General features: G+C 40.0%; 1 protein-coding gene across 1 annotated transcript; it reads right to left on the bottom strand.

The window, feature by feature from the left end:
* Nucleotides 1-1227: 1227 nt before the first annotated feature.
* paplna (papilin a, proteoglycan-like sulfated glycoprotein) lies at nt 1228-16192 on the bottom strand. Its single transcript, XM_088433298.1, has 22 exons — nt 16079-16192; nt 14636-14705; nt 14459-14562; nt 11260-11320; nt 11057-11159; nt 10834-10964; nt 9802-9925; nt 9643-9723; nt 8145-8317; nt 7941-8064; nt 7737-7863; nt 7079-7274; nt 6629-6755; nt 5070-6555; nt 3927-4109; nt 3669-3796; nt 3496-3550; nt 3267-3413; nt 2948-3075; nt 2526-2634; nt 1886-2061; nt 1228-1624 (listed from the first exon to the last, which is right to left on the bottom strand). The coding sequence occupies exons 1-22, from the start codon at nt 16171-16173 to the stop codon at nt 1440-1442; spliced, it is 4113 nt and encodes a 1370-aa protein (XP_088289424.1). The 5' UTR covers nt 16174-16192; the 3' UTR covers nt 1228-1439.
* Between the last annotated feature and the right edge of the window lie 1678 nt (nt 16193-17870).

Genomic DNA, 17870 nt, shown 5'->3' with positions numbered 1-17870 from the left:
AGTTATTTTGGCGTAAAAAATTGAAATGAGCATTTTACACAAACAGCTTTTTATGTTCCTTGTCTCATTGTCAATATAGTTAATTTTAGTTTAATTCATTTCACTGAGTCGTCTACCACATGAAACCTTTTCAATATTTAGTTATAATAAGCTCATTCTCTGTTTTTAATTTATACATAATTAACTTATGCGGTTCCTGACTTCTGCTTTGTGAGCCAATAAAACATAAAATTTGCCTCACACAAATGAGTACTTTTCTGTTAAGTCAAATGTGTTCATGCAACAAGCGAGAGGATGTGGTCAATGTGCTCACAAAGAGAAAAACACATGCGCTGGCATAACTTTCCACTTGGCTGCCGCAACCTCCATCTTGCACCTGCACGCTCACACGGATGTGAAACTTGCACGGGTGCTCGCGTGGGCAGGAAGTCAAGCAAAAACAAACATCAACAAAACAACATCAACAACTTCGTTTCGGTCATTTTAAAATTAAGAGAGAAAATTTGACAGCAGATGGTCTAATTTCAGGTTGGGTCAACTGTTGTTTTCAAGATGGCCGCCCCCACAGACTCAACAGTTGTTTAAAGTGAAAACTACATTCATAATAAATTGCAGTACTTTATATATCCATATACAACATAACTCAGTTTTACTTCACGTATTTTCATGTGATTGATTACAATGTAAATGTTTGAAATTTAATAATAGATTAAAACAAATACATGTGTTACTTGTATCATTTTTTTGTAAGTACACCCTCAATACAGTATATCACTTTTATATATTTCAAATGTAATTGAAAAAATGCCATTATTTCACTATTTGTCAATATATATACACCTGGTTTGCACAAGTCCTGTGTCTTGTTTTTATCTTTTTAATGCGTATTTAAATCATGTGTGTACTGTGGATGAGAAAACGTGGCCTAAGGGCTCTCGTGGACTTAACGTGGGACACCCGTTTTGGTCACAGTGCCATCTAGCGGTAAACAAAGATTATTAAGGTTTTGAAGTACACACACTACGGTGTCCCAGAAAGACCATAATTAAAATATTAAAATGCCGCGATGGTAATAGCCAATGCTAATCACTTAAAAATACGTTGATGTAAAAGTAAATTAGACATTTTCACCTCAATAGTTTAAATTTTCATAGGTTTTTAATATGAACAATGGTATAGTACATCACCGAATGACATTAAATTCTACATTGTAACCTACGCCGATGATGCCCATTATACACAAACAGTAACGCACACGGTCGCCCTCACGTGGCGCAAATTGGCAAAACACGTTACCCACAGTGCGACAGCGTTTGTGAACACATTATTTTTATTGTGAAGATAGAAAAATAAAACAATATGATGAAGTGAGAAAAAAAAGGGTTGGAGGGTTGCCATACACCATTCAGTCCAGAGCAATTCCTTTTTTGTGATGGGTGTCACCGAGCAGAGCTGTCAGTGCTCCGTGCTTGGCGGGCACAGCTGGCACAGCAGAAGGCGGCGTAGTACTGGTTGGCGCACAGGCGGGCGTACACCACCAGCTCGCAGTTGGCCAGCTCGGGCTGGTCCCAACACGATGTGCCCGATGATGATGATGACGATAAAGATGTTGACACAGCCAAGCCTGAAATGCACAACAAACTTCAAATATCAAATGTGGGAGCCCAAAATGCCAAATCATAAAAAAACGTTTTTAATTACAATAAAGATTAAACTTATCTAGTAAAATGACATCAAAAAAGATTTTTTTCACAGGAAGCCAAGCAGTTTTATCAACGGAGTTTTGATCATGGGTGTAGCTAATTCTTTTAATCCCAAAGACGTAAAAAAACGCAAAAACACATCTTTGGTATTGAACGAGTTCATAAAGTGTATGAGGCCTTACCTGTTTGCACGTCTTTGGCGATGCTCACGTCGGCCGAGGCGCTAGATGAGTGGACGCCGGAGTAGGCGTTGCACGTGTAGGTGCCTTCGTCGGACCTCTGCACATTGTTCAAAGTGAGGCTCCCTTCGGGTGACACTTGGACCTTACGTCCATCCGGACGCACCGGGACGCCATTTCTACACCCCGAGGAAAATCCGTGATGATGAGAATGATGACAATGTAATGCGTTTGACTTATGTTTCTTAAGTTATGTGCAGTCACTTCAATTTCAAATGTGTTATGGTGTTCCACTGGGTTCAATGTTCGGGACCCTGCTGTTTTGATTGTGTTTGGTACCTTCATGTTTCATCGTAAAAAAGTTTGGTATATTACTTTTCACTGTGGCTGCTTTGTTTGTTTGATAATTCAACAAAAAAAAGAGAAAAAATTACATTAAAAAATTACATTAAGTAAAAAAGTGTCTTTTTTTTTTTTACAATCTAAATGATGCTGTTGGCACAAGTACACATTTAAATGGCACTTTCTAATAAAAAAAAACAATCTTCTTTTTTTAATATGTGTGAGTTATGAGCTGGGTCCAAAACAAGTTCAATTTATGAGTCGCGGCACCACTTTAGTTTTAAGGCTTTGTGAAGAATACCTGGACCAGCCGATGCTGACATTGTCTCCAGACGCCACGCAGGGGAGCAGGGCCGTGCTGCCTTCAGGAACCTGGATGTTGTTGGGAGCTTTGGTGATCCGTAAAGTAGCTGAAGGTGCAACAAAGAGGGACATAGATTTCTAATTAAATGAATGGAATTTACCAACATTGAGCCGTGCGATATTGTCTGTCTACTTGTGCTGCTGCACCATTTGATGCCAAATATCATTTTGATATAAGGTAATTATTAACCAATTTCAGTTTTTTGTTCCCATTAAAATGACTTTACGGCAAAGTTACATAATTACGTATCTTTCGTTGGGAAATAATTTTTCTTCTTTCTGGCCACAGCGGGCAAATATTTTCAAGATTTTTTTTTTTTACCAGGTGATAATTGCAAGTATGACAAATGATTTGGTCACCTTGGACTGTGAGTTGGATGCTTCTCTGTTCCAACTGATTCTGCGTGGAAGCGGAACAAGTATACACGCCGGCGTCCTCAGTCTTGAGAGACTCGATGAGAAGCGCGCCATCTGACTGCTGAACGAACCTTTAAGACACACCTTTCATTCTTAAATTTTTACTTGAAAGATATTATTGCTCCATTTAAGTCACTTTATCTGAAATGTGTCAATATTCGGACTTTTTAAAGGCTATGTCCTATGTTTTCTGAAGCAGTTTTAGGGAAATATCTCAATTTTCATAAGGGATTCTGTTTTCAAGATATAAATGCGAACATACCTGGAGTCGCTGAGCGTGTGTCCGTCCCGGGTCCACTGAAAGCTGACGTATGGGAGAGCAGCTACAGGTGTAACCGTGCACGTAAGTCTGGCCCTTTGTCCCTCTCGCATCTCCAACGAAGATGGTGCAGAGCGTTCCAGGGTAAACCTGACAAAAAGTTAAAAAAAATTATGAAATAAAAACACCAGTCCGTAGGTTACACTCCAAAGAAAATAGATTTTGGACTCACGCTGGTGAAGGTTCGTCTGTCGGCAGGGAGGTGGGCTGCGGGCGGGACGGTCCCTCTAAATGTAAATTATAACATTAAAAACGTATTAAATCATTCACTGCTAGTCCAATAAAAATGAAAATGGGATAAAAAAGGGATGTGAGTGCAGGCGCAGAGTTTCGCTGAGGCTTTACCCGAAACGGTCAGGTACACATAGCGATGGTCTCTCTCCTGTTCCCTACTTGCCAAGCACAAGAACCAGCCGGCGTCCGACATGCTGATAGGACCGAGCAGAAGCGAACCGTTGGGCTGCTGCTGCTGTCTAAAGCAAAGACACAAGTAGACCATACGTTGTTTGTAAACAAATGCAACACGCTCTTAAAACTCGAATTGGGAGACAGTCAAAGATTCCTAGCTATAGTTTCTTAGAGGGTTGCGATTCAAATTCTGACCTGCGTGACGTCAGCGCTGCTCCGTCCTTCCTCCACTCTACCACCACCGCCGTACCGGACGACCACGATGACGGCGATGGCGGTGGGGTAACTCTGCAGGGCAGGACCACCGTCTGGCCCACGAGGGCCTCCACAGAGGACGGGTCCGACTGGTCGATCTTCACCTGGGCTTGCAAAGTCAAACTGCCGGGAAAAGTCACTTTACGCTGCACTTTGACACAGGTCGAAGCGGGCATAAAGCGCGCCACGCAAACAGGTGACGAAGACGCATGCAGACAGAAGACAACACAACGGCAAGACAAAGATACAGTGCAACCTTGACTTGTAATTTCAACTAGTTCCAAGACCATGCTTGTAACTGAAATCACTCATATTTTCCCGAAGAAACATATCACTCCTAAAATGAGAAGAAATACAAACAGAATTTTCCCAAGACTACTACTTGTCTCCTTGTGTTCCACAGGATTCAACTTTAGGGCCCCTATCGTTTTAAATGTATTTGTTACCTATTGGTTGAAACGTGAACTGTACAGGATTAAATGTAGACAGGTAGGGAAGCCGTAAAATGTCTCGTTTTTGCAGAAGAATAGGCCTATATGTATTCCAGTCTGTTTGTTTGTAAGATTCAATTTTGCACAGTCTAGAACTACTCTAATATGAATACTAGTTTTGTTATGTGACTACAGCATTTCGCATCACGAGTTAAGCTAGCGAACATTCGTAAGACAAAGGCTATGCGGTTTAGAAGCAACGGTATACAGGTCACTTGTGACTGAAACAAATCTTAAATTGTCTCACTCGTAAGTCAAGGCACCACTGTACTGTTTCCTTTTTAGTGACCACACCAGGACGGGAACGGGTGAGCATCACAGCACGTTTTTATTAGTTTGATAGTGACAACACGACATGAGATGACACACAAACAAGTGTAGGCAGGGTCTGCTCAGCTCATTTCGGGTGGATTATGGGGACACAAGCAGGGTGGGACAGGGCAGTGTCAACACAATTATTCCTGTTTTCATTTGAGGGGAGTTTGAAAGGGTTCGTTACAGGGTGAAAGTTGTGAGTGATGGGTGGCGGGGAAGTTGTGGTGAGGGGGAGTTGGGTTACTTTAAGGGCGCACCCCCCTGTAAAGGTTCTTACCTGGCCACGGGGATGAGGTGCTTTTTGACGGAGACAAAGTATGGCTTGCGAGCCTTCATGACGACTCGGGCCTTGTGGGCTGTGTGGGCCACGCTGGAGGCTACCCTGGCGGTATAGCCGTTGGAGCGGCCATTTCCGTTGGAGCGGCCGTTTCCGTTTCCGTTCTCACCGTTTCCGTTGTATTCCTCGCCGTTTCCGTTGCCGTTGGAGCGCTGTGCATATCCGTTGCCGTTGCCATTACCATTGCCATTGCCGTTTCCGTTGGAGCGCTGTCCGTATCCATTTCCGTTGCCATTACCGTTGCCGTTTCCGTTGTAGTGCTCGCCATTTCCATTTCCGTTTCCGTTGTCATGCTCGCCGTTTCCATTTCCGTTGTAGTGGCCATTACCGTTTCCGTTGGTGCGGCCGTTACCATTGCCGTTTCCATTTCCGTTGGAGTAACCGTTGCCATTGGCGCGGCCGTTACCATTGCCGTTTCCATTTCCGTTGGAGTAACCGTTGCCGTTGGTGTGGCCATTTCCATTACCGTTTCCGTTTGAGTAACCGTTACCATTTCCGTTTCCGTTGGCGCGGCCGTTACCATTTCCATTTCCGTTTGAGTAACCGTTACCATTTCCGTTTCCGTTGGTATGGCCGTTACCGTTTCCATTTCCATTTGAGTAACCGTTACCATTTCCGTTTCCGTTGGTGCGGCCGTTACCGTTTCCGTTTGAATAACCATTACCATTGCCGTTACCGTTTCCGTTCACGCGGCCATTACCATTTCCGTTTGAGTAACCGTTGCCGTTGCCATTGCCATTGCCGTTTCCATTAGAGCGTCCATTACCGTTGCTGCGGCCATTACCGTTTGAGTAGCCGTTGCCGTTTCCGTTTCCATTTCCATTGCCATGGCCGTTACCGTTTCCATTTCCGTTTCCGTTGGAGCGGCCGTTGCCATTTCCATTTCCGTTTGAGTAACCGTTACCGTTGCCATTGCCATTTCCATTGCCGTTTCCATTGGTGCGACCGTTACCGTTTCCATTAGAGTATCCGTTACCATTACCGTTGCTGCGGCCATTACCGTTTCCATTTCCGTTTGTGTAGCCGTTGCCATTGCCATTTCCATTGCCATGGCCGTTACCGTTTCCATTTCCGTTTCCGTTGGAGCGGCCGTTACCATTTCCATTTCCATTTCCATTGGAGCGGCCATTACCGTTTCCATTTCCGTAACCATTACCGTTTCCGTTGGAGCGACCGTTACCGTTTCCATTTCCATTTCCGTTGTAGCCGTTGCCATTTCCGTTTCCGTTTCCATTGTGGCCATTGCCATTGGCCTCGTGACAGACTCTGTAGCACTCCTCTTGAGTAGCAAAGTGGTTGCTGTTGCCGTGGCAGCCTCCGTACCAGAACTCGGTACATTTGCCGGTCAGAACATTGAAGAAGTAGCGCGCTGTCCAGCTGGCGCAGGATCCAGCAGCCTTAGGCAGGGAGCAGATGGAGCGCTCATCTGGAGAAAACATACATGTTCTTCCTCAAATCACTACAGCGCGTGTGGTCAGATTTTCGTTGTTGACACTCACAAGGTGCAGGTGGGTCACGGCAGCCCTCTCCATTGGGCCCGGCTGCAGGTGTGGTGCGGTCATAGCAGCATCCATAGGTGGTGGTGCGGCATTGGACGGCGTTCTCAGAGGGAATGTAGGAAATGATCTGAGAATACACAAGCACACCACAGAAACCAAAAATATCAATAATTAATCCATTTCTTTTAATATTGTAGCCAATGATACATCACATGATATATTAGTTGTATTAATACAGTAGCCTACAGTGTATCAAGGCATCAACTTTTGATTGTTTCGTATTAAAAATTAAAGTCAAAAGTCGTTGTGAATGTCGGTAAAACGAGTAAATACAATCTAATAATGGTAGTCTTCCTAGAGATCGGCAAAACCTACTGAGAAATGATTGGCGATTTAAAACATCTTTCAAAATTAGCCATTTTGTATTGCGGGTACACATGGTTCCCTCACCGCACTTGCGGGGTATTCGGCACAGGGCTGCATGTTGCATTTCTGCTGGTCTGTGGGTGCCTGATAGTACTGGGCGCAGTAAGCGTCCTCGACCACGCGGGGTCCGGACTCGTCATTGTACAGACAGTCCACGCTGCGGTACTGGAGGCCGCCTCCGCAGGGGACGTTGCAGTCGTTCCATTCGCCGGTTCTCCAGCTGTAGAACATGGAAAGTCAGTTTAATGGAAAACAAAAAAGCTCAAACGGCTTATTTATTCTGCATGGTTGATTTCAAACCAAGTTGAAGAGTTCTTTTGTCTTTTCAGTCCTGGATCCTCAAGACTATTTTGTGGGTCTGTTCATGAAAGCAATATAAAAGCTAGCTAGCTTTGGTGACAAAAACTTTGCAAAGAAAAAAGCCAAACTGGGTTTTTCAGAAAAAGCAATATTGTTAAGTGAAACTGGCTTTGGGGATTGAATTTTAAAAAGCCTCCTGAAGAGCATTAATCAATAAGACCTCCTTAAAGCCAAAACGCAGACTTCATATTTTTTTCTCAGACATAGCACCTTGAGACTTTCTTCTGAATTGTACTCATCGCAGACATGCTGAGCACATTTTATTCATTTCCTGAAAACGCTATACAACATTGCAGAAGAACTTTTCTGGGATTTGACTCACGCGTAAGTGACGGGGCAGGCCTGAGGGTTGCAGGTTCTGTTGCTCTCGGGGCGGGCGTAGTAGGCACACAGGTAGTCGGGCATGGCCTCGTTGTCGATGGAGCAGTAGACGGCTCTGGACTGGTAGCCTGACAGCGGCGAAAGCGGCGGACGTTTTCAAACACGATAACAAATTAAACGCTGAGGACGAGTCTGGATTTCCTACCTAATCCGCACTCTTTGCTGCAGGCGGACCAAGATCCAAAACTCCAGGAGTATCCCTCTCTGGGGTGTCCCACGGGAAGGTAGTACTCATACTCCACACCCTGGTTGGGCTCCTGGCTGATCAGCTGCACCAATCACATTCAAGAAGTTCATTTCTGAGGTTTTTGCTGACACCGTCTTTCGCATTCCGGACCCCCGTTCCCACCTCCACAATAAGGGGCTCGGTGGTGGGTCCGCGGCCGATGATGGACTCGGGAATGTTGTCGCCCTCTACGCCTCGTTGGTAGTACAGCTTGGTTCCGGCAATGTGGGTGGCGCTGGAGAACTCGAGGGACCAGTGGCCGTTCAGGTAGTAATCACCTTGAAGGTTCTTGACGGCTAATCACATACAGGGACAAGGTGCAGGTGGTGGTGAGTGCTTCTAAATAAGAGTGTTAAAATAACAGATTAATGGCGATCAACGAATTACAGTCATAGTTAAAGCTTTTTTTTTTTAATCGTGTTAATCGGATTTTTAATCGCTATGCTTGCTGTAAGATGATTAGATCCGTCTTCATGCATTGGGATTCTTATGTATGAGTTGTTGGGGGTTGGAGAACAAAGATCCTGAAGTGGACACTGATTGGCTCTTATTGGGTTTGGCATGATCTGATAGGCTCCGGTTGCGATGGCAGGGTAAATTCAGGAGCAGAAGGAAGACGTGAAAATGGAAGAGCACCAGAGAGTTTTCAGTCCGATAATTGGTAAACTCAACTTTAAAAAAATGCCCCGACAGCATCTTGGCTAAAGTCCGAGTGATATGCAGTCTTGGTGAGAAGGAGCTTGCTTATTGCAGAAGTTGTTTAGTTTAGCCTACCACATAAATGCAAAGCACCGGGCTGCAACTGCAGCTACAGCTAGCAATAGCAACAAAGATGCTATTGTAGGGGGCCATAGGAAACCTCTTTGTCAGACTAACAGACAGGATGGATGAAGTTTTATTTTAATGTTAATTTTTAATTGCTGGGCAATCGACAACTGTTAAACAAAATACATGACTGAAGCCTCTTTTTTGTTGTTGTAAATCAATCTTTCACTGAATTTTTTTTTAAAGAAATTTTAAGAGAGATTAAAATATGATTAATTCGATAAATTAACTAAAGATTTTAATTAGTTGATCTCTTTTTTTTTTTTTTAATTACCTTTACAGCACTACATCTCAGAGGTCTGGAACAATAATACGTTTGGACTACAGGATTTAATGACTACATTTATTCCAGTACAGACCATTAGGGCCAAAATAAAATCCTCATGGGGACGGCAGACCATTCATTCATTCATTTATTTTGTTTTTATAGAGCTATTATAGAAATAATATTTCTTAAAATACTGGGCCAATTTGATATCTAAATAAGGACTATTGGGGTGGATGGCCAACATTTGGACTCTTGAAACTATTGTCTAAATTCTGGTCCGGCGTCCTTTTTCAAGACCAAAAGAAGTTCCTGTTCTATGATAGCTTTTTGACTATTGAACTGGAGGAATGTAATTTGTTCGAACCATTATCTTTATTTAGTTCAAGGGTAATATCTCGAGACTAAACTAGGATCCTGGTCTGGGTACTACCTTCAAAGAAGTCCAGGAACCATTGGGGTAAAATTGACGGATTTTTTTTTTTTTTAGTTCTTCAGTCAAAAGAGGACCCAGTTCAATGAGAGCTTTACCGAGGTAATTGCGTGAGGGTTGTTTCTCTCTGATGCTGATGGAAGTGGCTCCAGCTGGGATGGTGAACATCTGGTTGTAACCTGCAGACGTGAAAAGTGGGGTTCAGAATTTCCATGTATTTTGAGAAAAAAAAAAAAAAAAAGGCCGGAGTACGCTACCGTGGGTTAGACGCTGTGTGGTAAAGGTGTTCCTGACCAGCGAACAGGTCTGTCCGTGGCCCCCGCACTGCAGGCAGGGGTCCTCCTGCATGTGGGAGTCCAGCCTGTTGTCACAGCCCATGCGCTAGAACACATTAGTGGTGAAATGAGTCCTTGAGTATCATAGAAAAAAAATGCCCTGAGCAAGATACCAAGATAGTTTTCTCACTCTGGTACCATACATTTCTCGCCAAATGTGTTTTTTTAAGGAGGGTAGCTAACACCCTTGACTAATGCTTCCCTAATATAAGCCAATTGAGCACTGTAATGATAACTGTGACCAGTGGATGGCAGTATTTCCACACATAGACCATACCTATTACCTACATATTTACATAGCCATAGCACACAATGTTCTGTTGGTCTTGAAAGATGACTGAAAATGCTAAATATACTGGCCCTCCTGAGGTCCATTTCCGTTTCCATTTCCGATAACGCTTGGCACTAAAAGAGTTAAGGATGCGTCAAAAAAAAAAACTTATTTATGCTGTCATTAAATTATAGAGCGCCAACGTGATCAACTAGGGCGAGCTAGTTAGGGGCAAAGTTAAGGGCAAGCAGCACTCAACTGCTCCATATAGGCTGGCGAGGGACTGCAAATTCATTTTCAAACTTTTAAAGGTTTAATAGATGTAAATGACTCAGCTGCCATTCCTATTAATCACTTTTTAACGAGCCAGGGTTAATGTGCTGTTTTATATTGAAAATAAATATTTATTTATTTATAAATATTTGTCTAAAGTAAAAAACATAAAATACTATATAGTAGAAATAGTTTTTCTTTCCTTCTGTATTTATAATAGTTTTATTTACACCAACCAAAAAGACGATTTGATGGAATCTTCACTAGGACAAATACCATACCGTTTGATAGCAGCAGCCTTAATGCGAAGCTTTTTTTTTTTTTAGGTAAAGTATGTTTTTGGATGTAAAATAAAGCATCTTGCACGCTGCAAACGACTTGGTCCACCTATGAAATTGATGCTGTCCTACCCTGCAGACTCCTTCCACGCAAACGTCAGGGCGTCCAGGGTGGCAAGGTGTCCCGTCCTTAACGGTGGCACTGTGGCGGTAGACGAAGTTCTCGCCCCTTGGCACGCAGTTCAGCTCACAAGGGTTCTCGGCTACGGCGAGGAAACATCAACATCACTTTTGAGTGTTTTTTATGATCAATCCGCCACTTTGTCGCGTAATTTCAAAATAGGCGTTAAGCTACCTCCGTAATAAGGCACCCAGGTGTAGCGTGATCCCTTGAAGTCAGTACCGTCGAACTGGGAGCACTGCTCCTCCCGGTAATCCTTGGATCCCGCGGGACACTCCTAAAAGCGGAAGTAGATTTTGCGACGTATCCATAATATTACATAATCAATCGATTGATTATTGGTTTATAGCTATATTGCTATATATGTGTATGTTTACCTGAGTGTTACAGGCCAGATAGGACTTGTCAGGTCCAACACAGTTGTAGCCTCCGTCGTTCCTGTTGAGAGTGGGGGGTTCAATTAGCATGCTAATTAGCATGCTAGCCACAACTAATTGCTGCACAAAGGCACAAATGTAACTGTATAACTGAAGGCTATACTATGTAATTTACTTCTAAACAATTTATATATATATATATATATATATATATATATATATATATATATATATATATATATATATATATATATATATATATATATATATATATATATATATTTTTTTTTTTTTTTTTTTTTTTTTTTAAGCAGTCATAGTACAAATAAAATACAAACTAGAACATAAAGTACATAACAATTCATTTAAAAATGTTTTTTCATTTGATACAATTAACTATAATATGTAAATACATATTCATCTACTCTAAATAAATACAAATATAGGATGTAAGAGTTTTATTGTAATATGCATCGTAATACCACACAATGAAATTCTTATTCCGTTCACTTCCCCGAGCAGACCACGTTCCATATGTATTTGCTGTTTAAAATATATGATTTAATTTAGAAACATGCAAATACATATGAAGAAAATGGCACCTATATTAAATAATCCATTTATAAAGCAAACTTTAAATGCACGCAAAATATTTTCAGTCTAGGTAGAGATTTAAAATGACATAATTGAAGTTTTTGCTCAATACATAAAAATATTATTTTCAGCAATAATAATAAACAATAAACAAATTCAGATTTAACTAGAGTCAAACAGGATTTTATGTAAAGCGCATATGAGTTCATCAGCCACAAATAAAAGTAATTGAACAGTACAAACCAAAATTATGATGTGCGACTTTTTTTATAACCCCTCTGAGTCGTTTTTTTTTTCTTTTTTTTAATGTAGGCCAAAACTGAAGAGATATAAATAAAATGTAAACACACATTTGATTCTCTCCCAGACGACGGGCCAAAAAAAGACGCTGGTTGTTTAACTTGGACACTGATTCTGCCAACTGTGCGACGACCATGCCAACTGTACAGTGTGTACTGTATGTACACACTCACCCACATGTACAAAGTGTGCTGTGTGTGTCTGTGTCAGTGTGGGTGTGTATAGGTGCCGCAAACTATTATTAACAAAAAAACTGGCGGCGTGTACTTTTCTGTGGCTTTAGTCTTTACTGACGTCTACCAAATTTCATGATGCAAAGAGAACGTTTGCAAGCTGAATTTAAAAAAAAAAAAAAATCAGGGCGCTACTGATAAATAAGGTGCTTCAAATCAAAATAAGAGGCTTCCTGTTTGTTTTCAGCCGTGACTTTTTGAGACTTTTTGGTGTGTCAACTCATGATAGACATGCCTACAAAATGCTCATTTTAATCTATTTATTCTTCTGTTTCCCACCAAATCGAGAGTACCTTGCTGTCAACACCCCAAAATGTAAAAAAACATGTAAAAAAAAAAAAAAAAGTACAAACAAACGCTGATTAACATCCAGGCTTCGGGAGAAACGGAATAACGAATTATAAGTATAACAGCGTCATATATTCAGGATACAAAAATGTGACAGTATTTCATTACACTTTCAGAAAAAAAAACAATCAGATTATAAATAATAAAAAAATTGAATTATTTTTCAGGATTACATTTTTAAGAGAGACGTTGCAGTCAAGTCCTCGCCGCCTTTTTTTTTTTTTTTTTTTGGCCAGTAATAAAATGCGCTGGATAAGTGTTTGCCTATCCAGTTTGATAAGTGACTCGCAGTGGGGGGTATCTTGATTGGCCTGTATTCTCTTCTAGATTTGTTTATTTGTTTGAAATAACATTTCGCGTATTTTCCGTTGCAACGTATTATCAGGCGCAGTCTGGATAATGGGATTTTAACCCATAAATTATAGGGCACACGCATGCTCAAACCTGCGGTCGGCAGTAAAAGGGAATGTACATAATCATTGGTTTGTTGATCCAATCATATGTACCCCGTACATATTACATAATGTTCTCTAAATGGTGCATCGCTGGCTGCATACGTACAGTACGTATTATGTAAGGTTCTCTGATTGGGTTATTGCTGCTTGCATACATATTGCATGCAGCGTACGTAGCGTGCGTGTTCTTTTCCTTACGTCTCCGTGTCAGCTGGGAATGGTCCGATAGTCAAGCGAAGGGGTTACCAAAGTCGGAAAAATACATTTTTACAGATTTTTGGAACCGTGCACACTGGATTGTAGGGCACAATGTCAATTTTTGAGAAAATGAAAGGCTTTTATTTGCGCCTTGTGGAATGGAAAAAACAAAACGACGAAGGTGCCTGTACATGACGCTAACTTCTTTTCTGTATCAAAGGCATTTCAAAACAAAGGGAAAGCATTGACAGAAGACAGGGGAGCTGAAATTTTACCCAGATGGTGACAAAATGTTAAAGTTCAATAAGGCATGAACACTTTAGTCAGGAGTGTTCCATCCCTTGGCTAAAATACTGCAAGAATCATGAGGAAGAAAATGACCAAAATATGGTCAAAATACTGTAAACAGGTTGAACAAATACTGGTCAAGTTGAAATGTTTAAAAAACTTTGTATTTATTTTATGGGCCAACCCATAACTTTGGAGCTGATTTGATCAATTGTCTATGTATGTGTGTGTTGTTGTTTTTTTTTTTACATAATCTATGTAGTCCCCTCAAACAGGAGTGTCAAACTCATTTTTATCGTGGGCCTCATTGTAGTAGATACCGAGATCACTGTAAAGTCAAATACATTCACAAGTTTGCCGCGCACTTTGCTAGTTTTGAAATTACGTCAGTAAAAACTGTTCAAAAGGGAGTTTGGGAACAAAAAAACGGCTTTTTTTTGTTTTTTTCCCCGAAAAAACTTTTTGAAGTTGACAACAACTTGTAAGTTTGGTATTTTAGCCAGAAACTTCAAATCAGCATTTCGCGGGCCACATAAAATGATGTGTCTGGCCGGATCTGGCCCCCGGGCCATGAGTTTGACACCTGTGCCTCAAACCAAAATTTTGGTCTTCCTTTGTCTTTTCAGCATAGCTTCTTGAGACATTTTTGTATCTCATGATAGACATACTGTATCTAGCAAATCTCACATTTCAAAGTGAACCTGATTTATGTATATCTTTTTATTATCCCAGACTGTGGAGCCAAAATGGCCACTTGAAACAAAAGTGTCAGACTTCTCATACCTGTGGGTAACGCAACGTCTGCTCCTGACCATCACGCCGCCGCCGCAGGTCCGACTGCACGGTCCGTAAGCACCCCATTCCTCCCAGTAGTCCTCGGCCGACACCTACGCGCACGCATACACGCCTTTGAAGACGCCAATCTCACACATTATATGTGAGATGTCGTATGAGTGTTACCAAAAGGGCTGGAGCCAGGACCAGCTGGAGGAGTAACAGAGGCAGCATCATCGTCGTGAAGTTGTCTTCCCTGGAAGAGGTAAACGCATGTACAGCTCATATCCGATATCCGCAGTTTGAACATCAAGACTTAAAATTATTATTACTGATTTTTGTGCTCAACGATTTACTTCAAAAGTTTTGAAAATTTCAATCAAACTTGTACCTAAATAAAAGGTTGAAAAGAAAATGTTTTCAATGACAAAATACAAATGCATTGTACTTAAAAGTTAAATACAACTAAACTTTTTAAGCCTCTGTAGAATGACTCACGAATTCACTGATTCTTTCATGCAACTTTAGAGGAAGCCTAACTACCACTAATGGGACACAACGCATAATTTGAAAATAATGCAATTTCAAGAAGAAAAAGCACAACTCTCGCACTGGAAAAAGATTTCAGCGTAACATAATTGTCAATTATTGCAGTAATCTCATACACAAAATAAAAGAGATGGGTTTATTTGTATATAAATGTATGATAGTACAAAATGTTCTCAATTAAATTATTGGAAGAAAAATCTAAAAGGAATTTTGATCAACGATTCTGATTTACTTTGTGTGTTATTTTCATCTTCAATTCTTTTCCTCTCAAAAGTACACTTACAGGATATTTTTTTTTACCTTACATTTGACTTTAAACATTTACTTCCCTAACTGCCCATTTTTTACACTCACATTTATCCTGTTTTGACCCTTTGATCTGTAGTTATCTATAATAGATTCATCATTATTTATATTTTGTTTTAAACTCAAAATCGGTTTTGAACCTCAAATTTCTTTAAATCTTTCACTATAACATAAATGAATTCATTTTAACAAGGCTTTTATTCATCCTTTCCTCTCCTTAATTTTTGTATTCAATCTCAAATATGCATTTTCTTTAAACTTCTTTTCTAATGTTTTTTTTTATTCTTTGTACTTTTACCTTTTTAAATTTCACCGGTACATTAATGTATGTTTTACCGTTATTTTTTTACCTTGAATTTATTTGATTTCTTCAACTTTTTCTTTAGCTTCTTTAACTGTCTTCTTGAATCTATTTTTTGCCTTGAATTCCACACTTCTTTAGCGTTCCTTTTGGTTACAAACTCTAGCTTCTGTGTTGTTCTCTCTTTTAGATGGGACGACTGTTATAAACCTTTTACACGCGCAATTATTTTGTCATTTGAACGTTTTATTCTTGTAAAATTTTAAGTACTTAAAAAACTTCCGGTTAGCGTTGATCTCTTTGTCTTTTACTTTGTACATTGTTGACATGTCTCACTTCCGCTTGTGTTCTTCACGTCCACTTAACCACGTTAACCGCGTAGTAAATGGGCCCCATTTCCTCCACCTAGTCGCTTTTGCAACTTCCCAAAAAGGGTTCGACTCAAAGAACGCGGTGACACGGCAAGTACTCACCGGGCTCGGATCAGTCGAACTCGGTCTGGTTCCGAAGGTTTCTTGCAGCTTGAGTGTCGGACAGATGAGTCCAAAAAGAGTCGAGGTGCCCTCATATATGCGGGGCGTGGGATGAAGAGGTGTTGATGAGGGAGGGGAGGGAGGGGGATTCGGGAGGGAGGACGAGGAGGGGTTTCTTTAGGACGGGGGGTGCCCATGCGCAGAGGGAGCCCATTTATTTTCCCACTACTTAGTACTTGCTACTCCCAAATTTAGATAAAATAAAACAACATACAAGTGTGATTTTTTTCCCCTTCCTCAGTAAATAAATCCTGAGGTTATTATACATGTTGTATATAACTAACTTCTGTTTTATTTATTTTTGTACTTAGTACAAAAATAAAAAATGTACTTACTTAGTACTTTTGTACTATTTATTTTGTACACGACTTACACTTTTGAGTACTACTTTCTTCTTACTACGTTCTACTTTTACTAACATACTAATTTACTAATATATTACAAGTACAACAATAATTAAATAATAAAAAACATTAATAAATGTTTAATATTATATATATATATATATATATATATATATATATATATATATATATATATATATATATATATATATATACTGTATATATATATATATATATATATATATATATATATATATATATATATATATATATATATATATATATATATATATATATATATATACTGTATATATATATATATATATATATATATATATATATATATATATATATATATGTGTGTGTGTGTGTGTGTGTGTGTGTGTACTACACACAAGTAGGCTATCAAGTATATGGAAAAAGTGATTCTCATCACGTACCACATGTATTTTTTTAATAATTTAAAGAAATTAATTAATATGAATGAACTAAAATGGTTAATAAATGTTAAACATGATATATACATAAAATAGTAAATTATTAAAGAAATTATTAATGTACCGCATGTATTTTTTAAATAATTTAAATCAACTAATTAATATTAATAAACTAAAATGTTTAGTAAATGTTAAACATGATATACACATAAAATAGCAAATTATTAAAGTAATTATTTAATTAGTTAATGGATGAAAATATATTTAATAAATATTTTTGGTGAAGTATATACAACTGCTTATCAAAACATTTTACAAGTACCTGTACCATCCATCATAAAAAAATAAATAAATAAAATAAAAATCAGGCGTAAATCTCTGCGTTTGCAGAAGTCTACACCCCTCTTACATATGGCTATCTCCAGAATTAACCGGTCACGATTTACATGTAAAACGGAATTAGGCGCAGATCAGCCACCATTTGAAGAGCCTCGGGGTAACCCCCCCCCCCCCAAAAAAAAGGGGTGCGCAGACTTTTTCTATCTCCCGACAACGGCCCCGCAAGGAAAGGGAAATGGGAGCAAAGATGTGTTTCCACGGGATAGCCAAGTCAAGCCAGGCCGGCCGAAAAACGACTTAAGCGTTTGGACTTAGTAAATTGGCATGAGTGATTTTTGGGGTGCTTATTATGGCGCGAGCGTAATAGCAGGCTGACACGCCAGCGCCGCGACAACTTGGACCCGATCGCCACCATGAGCACATCTTCATTGGGATACCGGCGCTGCATGTACTCTACTATCATTTATTCACGCCCACTTTGTCATCTGATTACAAGTTGACCAAAAGCCTCATTTTATATTTAAACGCCTCGCTTTTTATATTTCAAATAGTGGGCACTTTATGTTTAAAAGGAGCGCAAACTACTAATTGGGTGGAGGTTCTCAAGGCCCC

This window comes from Hippichthys cyanospilos, chromosome 14 (genome assembly GCF_059441005.1).
Source record: "Hippichthys cyanospilos isolate Australia breed blue-spotted pipefish chromosome 14, RoL_Hcya_1.0, whole genome shotgun sequence".
Taxonomy (NCBI): Eukaryota; Metazoa; Chordata; class Actinopteri; order Syngnathiformes; family Syngnathidae; genus Hippichthys; species Hippichthys cyanospilos.
The sequence above is the reverse complement of the archived record's forward strand: the minus strand, read 5'-3'. Positions and strand labels throughout refer to the sequence as shown.